At 39.9% G+C, this 14185-nt stretch overlaps 1 protein-coding gene across 1 annotated transcript in view; it reads left to right on the top strand.

Moving 5' to 3' along the window:
* The window catches only part of ST8SIA2 (ST8 alpha-N-acetyl-neuraminide alpha-2,8-sialyltransferase 2), a 152363-nt gene extending 148050 nt beyond the window's left edge, over nucleotides 1-4313 (top strand). The window contains exon 6 of the mRNA XM_063445625.1: nucleotides 2812-4313. Coding sequence (XP_063301695.1) covers nucleotides 2812-3097 — 286 coding nt within the window. The 3' untranslated portion in view covers nucleotides 3098-4313. The remainder of the gene's footprint in view (nucleotides 1-2811) is intronic.
* The last annotated feature ends 9872 nt before the right edge of the window (nucleotides 4314-14185 follow it).

The raw sequence follows: 14185 nt of genomic DNA, 5'->3' as shown, positions 1-14185 counted from the left end.
AGATTCTGTTCAAACCCAAACATAAATGTATTCAGGCATATGTTGGCATGAAATTATATTTTACAAGCACACTATAAAAATAGAATAGAATGAGAAAAACAAGCTGCACTAAAAATTCTAACCAATTTCATTTAAATGGAGTAACAGTTATATTGTATTATATTTTGTTATATTGTTGTATTGGAAATGTAAACTTGCCATATATTAATAGCTTGTTTTTCATACTCAATATTAAAGGAACATTATAGCAATAGGTATTCCTTATGTTGTAATGTTCTCCTTCCTTTTTAGATTCACAGCCCCTCTAAATTTAATTTTAGAAAAAGGCATTTTTTCAAACGCTGCAGCTCAACTTGTGCAGCTGCCCGCTCTGTCTCCCTTAATGTCTTCCTGGAGTCGGTTTCCTCTTCGTCTTCTTACCTAATCCAATGCTTCACATAAAGAAGAATTGGGGACGAGATGAGCATGTGTGGCAATTTCCACACTCATTCAGTCAAATGATTCTCTCACATGGTTTCTCCATTTTGGCTTTATTTTTGTTAAGAAAATCATGTCACTGTGTAATATACCATGTGTTGTTCTTCATCAAATGTTGCATTTACCTAATTTTAAGACCTGTGAAAGAACGGGTGATTGTTATTTTGTCCTGATATGTAAAACCATAAAGAGGGTGTACTCGGAGAGGGTGTACTTTGTTTTTCCCATGACTGTTTTTCCAATTACTGTTTTTCCAATGTAACTAACCAGTCCTGTTCATGTGTGGAGAGCAGGCAAATAGTTAGTGGATGTTCAGATCACAGTGAAATCATGTTGCATTGTCAGACATGTACATTATTGCACTCATGGGCCTTGGAGAAGGTGGGAATTAGGACACGAGTGAAGAGCAATCAATGTAATTGAAACAGGCCATCCTTTTTGATGGAAGACACCTTGACCCAAGGCTCAAGCTACGGATGGCCAAATGTCCAGTCTGTTTTTACTTTCATGTTATGCTTTGAACTTTTAGTCTAGTTTCAGTGTCTGACAAGTAAAAATAAAATCTTGACTTGTGACATTCTGTGGTTTCTGAGGAGACGATTGCAGCTTCTCCCTCAGCTCCCCTTCTTATGTCCTAACTTATGTCCTAATGCTTTTTATATATAACCGTTGAAATATGCTTAGTTCTGTAAATTCCTTTTATGGTACCAAGTGACTTCAAGCATCCTGTGTTTGTTGCGCAAGTCACAAAGCTGTTTTACCAAGTACTATATAGTCTGAAAGCAAACCAATAAAAGAGGAAGTAATCTTTTAATCACAAATTGACTGGTCTGCTTTGATGCTTCACCAAGTGCACACTTGAAGTACAATTTGATTTCCACCTGAACATATCTCTGGGTAACATTATATCCATAACAAATTGGTGCCGAAACCCGATAATGAAGGTTCACTGATTCGGAACTGGAGAATCTGTGCCTCTCTGACTGTGAATGAGTGTTGCAGCAAGGTAAGAAAAAGTGTTTATTTTTCTACCTATTACCTTCACTCTCAGAGCAGTGCTTATTCTGTGTCCGGGTAAGTTTTATATCCGTAACACCTTAGACTGTAAAAAAAAATCCATTATAGAGATAACAGGGACATTAGGAGTGGCCAAATAAACAGTTTGGAACATTCTAAGAAAAAAAGAATGTACTGGTGACCCCTCAACAGCTCCTTCTGGCAGGGACTGGGAGACATATGAAAGAGTTGTCACATTAATCCAAGACAATGCTCTCAGTGACCTGGTAGAGGCTCAGCCCAGCCTCAACAGCACTCTGTGTGAAGCAGGGAGCAGGGTATGATGTATGTCCTGCCCCCTCCACATCGATTATAAATCTTGAGCTTGTTGCTGAGCTGAGGGTAGGTGCTTCTGCTTGGCCACGCTACAGTAACGGGGAGCATGCAAGGTTTATTATTATCCCTGCATGCCCTGCTCTGACCAGACACAGAACAGGGGGCACATTTTAGACCCCAAAAATTGTACATTTTACAACCAGGGCTTTTTGGGGGTCCCACACAGGGGATCTAGCCTGGGTCAGCCCCAGCTCAGATTCTCAATCTTACGGTTATGAAGGTAATTTCCACAAGCTGAATCAACAAGTACACACAATCTATACCTTTGTTTGCTATATGGTTTTAAGAAAAAGTTAAAATTCCAAAACAATACATAAGCTCGAGATTTAAGTTTAACTGCAAGTGGATACCTACTATATTATAAAAGAATATTACAAGTGTATTACATCAAAACATTTCAGAGTTTATAAAACCATTAGTGTCCTCTGCAAATGTGTATATGCATTGGTAGATTAAATATATATATATATATATATATATATATATATATATATATATATATATATACTTTATATGTTTAATATCCAAGGAGGATCATTTGTTTTCCCACAGCAGGAATAGTGCTTTCAGACTGATTAATAAAGGACTTTTTTAAATTAGAGAAGAAATTAAAGCAGTGAGTCCATTGTACAGGGCAGCTTCACTGAACTTCTAGGTCTGAGTCATATTCAGAAGTAAATCTTCAAAATACAAATAAATGTATTATTTCAATCATATGACTCCCTGCATTTGCTGTATTATAAAGTGACGCAAAATGTATGTGCATATGGTGTTTTTTGATAATTTTACACTCAGATGCAACATTTGTATTGTGCTACTAAACAGAAAGTTACAAACTGTTATTTGTTATATCAATTTGTGAACTAGTAAAACATTTTTTTCTTAATAGCTAATAGCTAAAATAGTTTTTATTGAAGTAATGTTCTGTTTCTCTCTCCACAGGTATTGGTTGACAAATAAGGTACATATTAAAAGACCTACAACTGGACTCCTAATGTATACTTTGGCAACTCGTTTCTGCAACAGAATCTACTTGTACGGGTTTTGGCCCTTCCCTCGAGATCTTCACCAGAATCCTGTAAAATACCATTACTATGACAGCTTAAAATATGGCTACACATCACAGGCAGGGCCACATGCAATGCCCTTGGAATTCAAAGCATTAAAAAATCTGCATCTGCAAGGGGCTTTGAAACTAAATGTTGGAGAATGTGAAGAAGCCACATAGCACATTATAGAACCTATTACTATGTGCACCAAACATCGGTGGGACACAGACAGAAGAAGAAAGCAAGTAACACTGTAAATGTCCAAATGTAACAGCGTTGAAAACTGTTGGCTTCAATAGAGCATCAAAGTCAAGGTTTAAAGACGCTATAGTGGTTGATGTAATAGTCAACTAGTGTGTCAGATATCTAAAAACATTTAGATTTACCCACATTCAGTACTGGAAAGTATGGCACAGCATTGAGTTGTGCTGTGGGCCTTTTCTTCATTCCTGTGAAGCAGTAGTACTACCAATGCCACATCTACAAAACAAAATATGTCTCGTCTGAGGTTGAATCTGGTGCTATTCTTGTTCAGTGATGATGTAAAAAGGTCGTCTGTCGTTCGTTGTTCTATGTGACCAGCCCTGTTTCGTCCCTTGCAGTTTTGGGTTTGGTAAAACAGCTTAACCAAGGGTAGATCAACCCATGTGATACCTAACAAAATAGTACTGTAACCTAAACATGCAAAATGAACAAAAGACAATCATTTCAAAGGAAAGATGCTGAATGTAAGCGGTGTATGCCAGAAAGACTTTCCAAATGGGGTATGCCTCTGTTTGTGCCTAGCATCTAATATAAATATTTTAGGACATTACTATAATCAAGAGTTATTTCTATTTGGAACAAAACACACGCAGAGCAGATGTCATGTGAAAGTTAAAATAGTTCATCAAACTAGTCATTTACCAATCAACAAATAATGCATTCTCATGTAGATTAAACAAAACAAAAACAAAGCATGGTAGAATGTGATGCTAATGCAGAAGTCCTGTATTCCAGCCTAGATGTAATGGATCTGTGAACCCAGGTGAAGATTTATAGTTAAGCTGTTTTTATAAGTGTGACTGATACCTTTGCCATTCTCTGTGTGCTGTCTGTGAGGTTGTGCTTTAGATATCAAGTGTACCAAAATAAGGTAAGCTCTGAGTATCCTCACTATTCCCATAACTCAAAATTTGTACAGCCGTTTAATGCCTTCTGGATTTGTGAAGGTGATATCAATGATCCTGACTACTGTCCTCTTGGGTTGTTTGGAGTCTTAGTTTGTGATTTTATTGCTTTTGAAGCTGGGTAGAAACGGGTGCCATTATTTCAAGTTTTGTAACATGTGGTTCAAGAATCTTTTGTGATTGACGCTCTTAATATTTTGGGAAAATAAACCAAGAGAAAGTGAAACCGACTCAGAATTGCTCATTCACATCTTCTTCAAACCATCATGGGCACAAAGATAATAACATATTGTGTGATATGGAACCCAATATTATTAACCCTTTGTGTGATTCAGTAATCATAAACACCCTTTTAATAGGGGCATTATAAAAGATTGTTTGCTTTCTCTCAGGATACTAATAATCTTATTAGCACCATATGTACAGATGGATAGTCAGAGCTACAGCACAATAAAAGTAAATTGCCTGCTCAACATTGTGTGAAGCGGGAGTTGCAACTGATTTTTCGTGCTTCAACATCAAAGCAAACTCTTTATTTGCTCCTTGAGCTGGAAAATGAGCATTGGGAAAAGCACCACTGGATTAATACCAATAACACATTTTTGTTGCAAGGATTGCAGAAGAATATAGCGTAATAGCAATCCAGATTGCCATGGAAGTCCTTTTAATATAATATAATATAATAATATAATGATGCGTGGGCTGAAGTGTCATGTTGTCTCAATGGCGTAAATCATAAGTAAATAAATAGACAAGTGATAACACATTGTCTGGATGATAGTTCCCTTGTCATTGCCTATGAATTCTTCTCTGCTAGATGTTTGCAAATTGATCCATTCTGTGTACTGCCTGATATTTGCAGGGAAATTATATAAATACATAAACCCATGATCCTGATTGTTTAGAATGTCCGTACATGTATGAGGGCACTGGTTGTGCTTGGAAATTTAATGAACACTACTCAGCAGGATAAAAACCCGCTTGAAGCACAAATAGAAATGTCCATGCAGGCTAAAAAAAATTATCAGCTGACCTATGATACGCTTGTGTCATTAAGCCTTAAGTGAGTTCCACATTGCGATCATTGCAGACTGACCCTGGTCTGCAGCATTACCAGACACAACCTGAGTAATTAACCATCAAAGAAAAATGGTCAGGAGTTGCAACGCAAAGGTGGAAAAGCCCAAGAAAAACAGGAAGAGTTGGAAAAGAAAAGACGATAGAGCTTTAAAAATGACTGTAGTAAATATGAAGGGAACTAAAAAGAAAGGTAGGGGAAGAATTAAAATAGAATGGTGGGGAGGAAATGACACAATTAGTGAGGGAACTAAAATGTCAACACAACTTAATTATAATGAATAGGGAGGGGTGAGTTTGAATAGAAATGGATTTTAAATAAACAGAGAGAGAGAAGGCTGAGTGTGAACTGAAATGAACAAGCTGGAAATTGGAAAACATAAAGTGGTACTATAAGCAACATTACCACTATGGCTTGTTTAAACATTTAGTAATAGTTTGTTATGGTAACCAGGGACCATATCCCCCTCAGCCAAATTGATAATGCACAATTTATACTTCTTCATTATCATTGTCAATTTGCTCTAACATATTGCAGTGGCTATGGTGTTTCGAGTGTCCTGGTGCAGTTCCACAGAAAGTAGTCAAAATGTTTTGACACTTGAAAGTTTGACACTTACCATGGTCGCCCAGGTTCCTTTGATCCAGCGTCTTTTTGTAAAACTGAAAATGTAGAAGGTCTCATTGTGCTTTAGTGATGTCAGTTTGGCCCATCATTAAACAGTAATCATTAGGTTATGAACAAAAGCAAAAAGAAGATCCAGGACCCACAATCTCCCATAACAGTGACGGTATTAAGAGCCCTCCATCAATGTTTCATCTCTAATAGTGGATTTTATCAAGTATAACAATAACAAGTATAAAACCTGTTCAAATCAAAAGCACAACAGATTAAATCAACGCAATGTTATCAGATGACCACACAACAACCACAGAGGAGGGAATTTTTTAGACAGAATTCATGCACTGGATCCCAGGTACATGTGAAAACATTTGAAAATTATTTCACTACTTGCTGTAGGAAGGGACCAGGGGATTCCTTGCGCCATAACCACTAAATAATGCAGTAGTGCTTATGGTGCCTAGACTGTCTCTTTGAATTTGGTCTTGCTGTCTTTCATTTTACTTTTTACCCCATTAAACTTTGTCCAGAATTGAGTTTTACTTTGTTCTTGCTGTTCGGTTCTACAAGAAGCATTACGTGCATACTTCTTCTATATGAGAAACATTGTTTGGACAAGCCTGAGGACATTATCAGGCTAAACAGGATACAGAGAAGATGCTGTGTTGGTGCTGGATTACAGGTGAGTAAAGGGTTAATTTCCTTACTCTTTTTTTTATGAAAAGACCCCTGTAACAATTTAAGACAAAAAAATATGTCAATATAGTGTTGTTGTTTTTTTAATATCTAAAAAAAAAAATTACTTTCCAATCATAGGACAACCAACACAGGATTCATTAGAGAGCAGGAATTCTGATTGATAAAGCCTTGGGCAAAGGCGAAACGTGTCTCGAACGATTAGGACAATTTTATTCCTATTGGTATCTGGCTTACTTTTATTGTTTAATTTCTTTGTTTTTACTATTTGTTTTCTTGTCGAGTTAAGTATATTAGCCACTTCATTAAGTCCAGTGTTTTCCTGCATATTTCTTCCATAAAGAAAAAAAAGACTTGTGCCCTCTTAAAGGCACACACATCACTATACTGAGAGCCTAGTATATTTGGCTCTCATTAAAGGGAAACTCCAGTGCCAGGAAAACGATCCGTTTTCCTGGCACTGGAGGGTCCCTCTCCCTCCCACCCCCCAATCCCCAGTTGCTGAAGGGGTGAAAACCCCTTCAGTGACTTACCAGAGGCAGCGACAGGTCCCACGTCACTGCTTCCCCCTCCCCTGCCGCTCCTCCTTCTGCTTATGTCGGCCGGTGGGCGAGACTAATCTCGCCCGCCGGCCGAGGAGACCTAATGCGCATGCGCGGCAATGCCGCGCATGCGCATTAGCGCACCCCATAGGAAAGCATTGAAAATGAATTTCAATGCTTCCCTATGGGGAATAGAGCGACGCTGGAGGTCCTCACACAGCGTGAGGACGTCCAGCGACGCTCTAGCACAGAAAACCTGTGATAGGGACCAAGAAGTTCCCTCTAGTGGCTGTCTAATAGACAGCCACTAGGGGAGGACTTAACCCTGCAAGGTAATTATTGCAGTTTAAAAAAAACTGCAATAATTACACTTGCAGGGTTAAGGGTTGTGGGAGTTGGCACCCAGACCACTCCAATGAGCAGAAGTGGTCTGGGTGCCTGGAGTGTCCCTTTAAAGTTAGCAGTGTTTTAACCACTCCAGTCATTCTACGCATACTACATTATATTTCATTATTTTATCTTGTTTCAGTTGCATTTCTTCACCATTTTAAAATGTTTCCATTTAAAAAGGGTAAGTGTGCAGTTATAATTTTAGCGCTCCACTGGGTTTACTTATAGTGGTTTAATTCCACTCTATAATCTTGCGTGATTGTGTGTTAAGTTGGAGGTACTTACACGTGTGTTGTAGCTGCTATAAAATCTTTATTGGTGTTTTATTACAACCTAAGCGCTTTGAATTGCACAGTGTACCTTTTGTTTTTACCATTTGTCTAAATCTTTCGTTGCCTGCTACCTCCACAGATGTATTTGGGAGACGCTGATAGGATACTGCTTTTTCTACACTAAAGGACAGTCACTGATGCTGTAGACTGGATGTGTGGAATAGGGTGTTCTTGTCAGAATGGAAGGGGCAGGGCCAGATTAAGAGCCCAGAGGGCCTGGAGCTGACAATTATGATGGGCCTAATTACAGAATCTTATCGACCAAAAACACTAAAACATACCTCCCAAGCGTCATGTATCTGATGGAGATGGCATTGGAGGGAAACTCAAAGGATGCAGCTATATGAAAACACATACTCTATGCTAATCTCTCTCTAATTTATGCTTTCATCTTTCAAGTAAATCCATATCCCTTAACAGCAGTGTCCAGTGAAGCAGGAAGTCAAAGGGAAGGGTAAAAGGGTGTGCCACTGACGCAAATCATGTGACCAGACCTGCCAAAAGGGGGGCATGTCTGTCCAAAGAATTGGAAGGCCAGCCTGGCATGAATGCTGTCCAACTAAGGGCATACTATTCAGGCAGCACCCAGAGCTTGACATAAATGCATCAAATGATGCGCCTACCCCACACTTTCTAAGGACTGTCCCCTAGCACTCACATGTCCACTTGTCTCCTTATCATCTTACTAGCAGGCAGACGTTCCTGGTATATAGTCTGGGACAGAGTAAAGGTGTATATAGTGAGTGTAGAAGAAAGAGGACATGTCACAGTGTTAGAGAAACCAAAGTCTGCATTACCTAATTACCTAATTTTATTGTCAGCCAGTCCACACAAGTTTTGTTGCCATACATCCCTCTTAAACAAACTTAAAGGGACACTATAGTCACCAGAACAACTACAGATTATTGTATTTGTTCTGGTAAGTAGAATCATTCCCTTTAGGTTTTTTGCAGTAAACAATGTCTTTTCAGAGAAAATAACTCCACTGGCCACTCCTTAGATGGCGGCTAGAAGTGCTTCCTGGGGCAGTACTTCCTAGTGTGCAGCACTGCCATTCAGTGTCTCCGCCCTCTGCATGCAGACACTGAACTTTCCTCATAGAGATGCATTGATTCAATTTATCTTTATGAGGAGATGCTGATTGGCCAGGGCTATGTTTGGCTTGTGCTGGCTCTGCCCCTGATCTGCCTAGTTGACAGTCTCAGCCAATCCTACAGGGAAGCATTGCAATTTGCTCAGACCACCACTTCTGATGATGTCAGCAGACAGAGTCAGTTCAGAGGCAGAGCCAGCAGCTGCAGACTACAGAATACAAGTAAGATTTTACTATATTTAGGGAGGCAAGAAGGGGCCAGGGGGGCTAGATGGTGGTTTTTACATTATAGGGTCAGAAATACATGATTGTGTTCCTGACCCTATAGTGTTCCTTTAAGCAAGAGTATGTGAAGAGTAGTTAGGGTTTCCACCTTTCTTGGAAAAAAAATACCAGCCTTAATCATTTGTATAATTAATTAGTTATGCGTGACATCACATGATGTAAATCACAAGGAGCGACATAAGAGAAAATTCTGTAACATCACCAACAAACTACTCGCAGTTTGATTCTGCTGTATAGAGGAATTGCTCCCAGTGTCTCCCTGTCTCCCAGTCTTGCAAGTCACCCAGTGTCTCAGTGTCCCTATGTATCACAGTGTCAGTGTCCCCATGTAGCCCAGTCCCCTAGTCTCCCAGTGTCTGTGTCCCCATTTCTCCCATTGTCCCCATGTCTCAGTGTGTCACTAGGATACTAGGGGACTCAGTGAGACATGGGGACACAGTCACCTGGGGACACAGAGACCTGGGGACACATGGTGGCACATGTGAATACAGACATGGGGACAGAGACATGGGGACACAGAGACATGAGGACACTGAAACATTTGGGGAAATTAAGACACTAGGGACACTGAGAGACATGGGAACACAGACAGTGGGAGACTAAGGGACACTGGGAGACTAGGGGTTACTGAGACACTATGGACACTGGCTGGGAGACAGACACTTGGGGACACTAGGAGACATGGGGACACTTGTGGACATCGACATGGGAGACATGGGGACACTGGAAGACATGTGGACACTGAGAGACATGGGGACACAGACACTGGGAGACTTGTGGACACTGGGAGACATGGGGACACTGAGGACACTGGCTGGGAGACATCGGGACACTGGGAGACATAGGGACTCTGAGTCAATAGGGACACAGAGATATGGGGACACAGACACTGGGAGACTAGGGGAAACTGAGAGCCATGGGGACACTGGCTGGGGGACATGGGGACATTGTGTCCCTATAATCTCTGTGTCCCAATGTCTCAGCTTCTCCCAATGTCCCTATGTCTCACACTGTCCCCATGTGTCTCAGCAACCCCATGTCTCACAGTGCCCCCTAGTGTCTCAGTGTCACCATGTTTTCCAGTGCCCCCAAGTATCTCAGTGTCCCCAGGTCTCCCAGTGTCCCCTAGTGTATGTGTCCCAATGTGTCCTCTAGTGTCTCAGTGTCCCCACGTCTCCCTGCAGCCTTTCACCCTATCCCTCACTTACCTGAGCTGTAAAGCTGCTGTCTGGACTCTCTGTGCTGTGTAGCTGCTCCCCCACGGATCAGTGAGTAGTAGAGAGAGGCAGGGATATGCTGTAACTTCCTATCCCTGCCTCTCTCCACACACAGTGACCCCTACTGGCCGGTGCTGGTATTGCAGAGTAATGTCCGTTTATACTAAGAAAATTACCTGCATTTGTATTGACGGTATTACTGCAATACCGGCTGTGCCAGGCAGCCTCAAATACTGGCTGTGCCATTAAAATACCAGCCAGGTTGCAAACCTAAGAGTAGTGTGTAAAAAAAAAAAAATAAATAAAATAAAAAAAAAAACATTTTTTTTTTTTTTTAATGGGCCTATTCCATGGGCCTGGGCCTGGAGCTGCAGCTCCATCAGCCCCCATGTTAATCCGGCCCTGGGAAGGGGTGAGTGTGTGGCTAATTGCCAACTGACTTTGTCCTCTCATGTCTAGATAAATTCCTTTTTTCAACTTAAAATTAATCTTGTTCCCAATTTTGCATTAATACAAGAGCAAAAGGAAACATATATCAATAAATCATTACAAAATAAATACGAAGAACTAAGAACTCACTAATAATCTAATTTTGGCAACTCAGAATTGGCATTGCAAAAATGGCTGATATTGTGTAGCCATTAGGCCAGTAAATATTAGAGCTGTTTTGCATGTGACCACCGTCATAGTCTTATTTTTCCTTCTCCTTCTCCTTCTCCTTATTCAACAGCCTGAATTGCTTATACAAACACACAAATGTAAGCCCTGCGCTCAAACTCCCACTACTCCTGGGAGGCAGCAATGACCATAGTATGCATCAGCTCCAATACATAATGCATGCCCAAATTGCTTAATCCCTTAAGGACCAAACTTCTGGAATAAAAGGGAATCATGACATGTCACACATGTCATGTGTCCTTAAGGGGTTAAAAGATAATTTTTTAACCACCAAAATGCTCCCTAGCCAAATTGTGGTATAGACTTAAGACTGCCATCCCAATTAATTTTTTTCAGCAAATTGATTCAGAAGTACCCATTTTTTCCAGCATGCACAAGATTAAATTCCCTGTCCAAAAATGCAATATTTGTAAAGATTTTTATTATAATTTGCATAACTATTACCTAAGCCTTAAAACCTTAAAGGAACACTATAGTCACCTAAATTACTTTAGCTAAATAAAGCAGTTTTAGTGTATAGATCATTCTCTGCAATTACACTGCTCAATTCACTGTCATTTAGGAGTTAAATCCCTTTGCTTCTGTTTATGCAGCCCTAGCCACACCTCCCCTGGCTATGATTGACAGAGCCTGCATGAAAAAAAAACTGGTTTCACTTTCGAACAGATGCAATTTACCTTAAATAATTGTATCTCAATCTCTTGCAGGGTTTAGCAAGCTATTAACATAGCAGGGGATAAGAAAATCTTAATTAAACAGAACTTGCAATAAAGAAAGCCTAAATAGGGCTCTCTTTACAGGAAGTGTTTATGGAAGGCTGTGCAAGTCACATGCAGGAAGGTGTGCCTAGGGTTCATAAACAAAGGGATTTCACTCCTAAATGGCAGAGGATTGAGCAGTGAGGCTGCAGAGGCATGTTCTATACACCAAAACGGCTTCATTAAGCAAAAGTTGTTCAGGTGACTATAGTGTCCCTTTAACCTCTTAAGGACCAAACTTCTGGAATAAAAGGGAATCATGACATGTCACACTTGTCATGTGTCCTTAAGGGGTTAACTTTGGGAGGGGAGGGCTGCAGGGGCAGATCCGGTTTTTAATTTCTAAAACAATAGTGTTCCTATAAGTATTAATTGTTATATATTCATTCAAAAGGTAACATGCTATATAGAGCTGTTGGGGATTAAAATTCTTATCAGGCTCAGTCGAACACTGGGTTACGTTGATTGGCATTGCATTCCTCATAAACTGTTCAGCAAGTGGTTGAGTCACTATCCCATTACACAGATATCTGGTATCCCACCAGCCTCAACCACAATTGACAGAGCAGCTTGTGTTTTTTTCTCTACGATCTCTCCACCTAGGAAGTGCAGCGCTCAAAATGCAGACCTGATTTTTTTTTATATGAGACACAATTGCCCCCTGGGCCACAAATATACAGGAGTTGTAGGCTGCAGTCTCACAACGCTGTTCTTTTGACTGATTAAATGTTGCATGAGGTGTGCTGGGCTATTTCATGGTACAATACTGCAGGGAAAGATGGAGAGCAGGAATTGTAGAGAAACCTTTGTAGGCCAGTATTTTATAGACCAATGTAAATCCTTTTTATAATTCGACTGGGGAACCATTACCTTAAATTAGAAAAGAAATGTGGTGGAACAGTGGGTTATTTTTGTTGTGGCCATGTTATAAATCCCTTTTTTTGAATATATGGCAGACACGTTTTATGCTACATGCCCGAGCTCTGTCAAAATGTCAAACTACAAGGCAGGAATTACAAGGGTTAACTATTTTAGTGACTGCACAGTAAGAAACGCAGAACTGCAACAAACTGTACATCTCTGACCGTGGCACTCAAATAGTGTTAATATCTCAGATTGGTTGGACATGTTTAAATTACTTGCAAATGCTCCATACAGAAATGAGTATTAACACAAAGAGAAAAAAAAAGAGAGAGAGCGATAATCCCCTTAAGGAAAGCAAATTAGCAATCTGCCAATCGCCAAGCTTTATGAAGGACTCTTACACACGGCAGTCACTTAATTACGCCAGACATTACCAGGCAGATAAAACCTGCCTTCTTTATTCTTTCTTTAAATACTCCAAGGCATTCAGAGGCTACAAAAACAATGATTACTGCTCAATAGTATCATTAACACAGCGGTGACACTGCTCAGTTATTTGAAATCAGTGACTGAAGCTTTACTTTGTAGCTTAATTTTCATAACACTTGTGCACTCTACTTCCGTGCGCTTGAGTGGATTTCCGTCTGTGCTGTAGGTAAATATATTCTGTAATATTTTTGTCCTGTTTAAAAAAGAAAGTGACCTGCAATTAATAGACTGCTGCATGCTATTAGACGTTTGTGTATGATTAAAAAAACACCACACACAAATCATAACTTGGTGCAAGTGGTCATTTATAAATTAAAATGTTAATCTTAAAAAGTGAGAATATTCATCTTACAATATTGCAATAGGCTCAAGTTGTGTGTTGGTGCCTGTGTTTTGTTTTGTTTTTTGGTGATCTGCTGCTTTCCTGAAATGGTGAGTGCTATCGTTATAGTGTTTGATCACTCAGTTCCAGAAAGCTCCTTAGTCTGGCGGAACATTATAAGAAACGCATCTGGAACAACTAAAGTGCCAAATATACCATTATATACTATTCTGGATCTGATTAATAACTGGAGAGGCCCACGCATGCTTTAGTTCCATTTCACATAAGAGCGTCTTGCGTCTGCTTTGGGCTCATTGCATATGGGACCTTTGAAACTTGGGACCTATATGATGGATTCCTGGTGCCCAAATTCCTATATTTTGCTCTTGAACGACTTTTATCCCTTGCTTTACCAGCAGATTTTTCTGTGCCTTATGCTGCTTGTGAAGATTTTTTTTTATGCTTGAAATTTCCAGCTTATAAATGCAAATAGGGATAGTTTAGTATTTGGCTGTAACGTCTAGTAGGCGACATATGTGTGCTCTTCTAAGAAGCAGAGAATTCAGATTCCATCATTTGACCCATTGTTGGACAGCATTAAGTAACCTTAATAATGCCTCCCACTGGTCTTACAACAGTCAGTTGTATTTTAATAATGATTTCTACTGGTCTTACAACAGCCAGTCTTGGGTTGTCTTACAAAAGTTGCCAACACACAAGTGGACGCAATATG

This window comes from Pelobates fuscus, chromosome 3 (assembly GCF_036172605.1).
Source record: "Pelobates fuscus isolate aPelFus1 chromosome 3, aPelFus1.pri, whole genome shotgun sequence".
NCBI classification, from domain to species: domain Eukaryota; kingdom Metazoa; phylum Chordata; class Amphibia; order Anura; family Pelobatidae; genus Pelobates; species Pelobates fuscus.
This window is presented reverse-complemented; position numbering and strand designations above follow the sequence as displayed.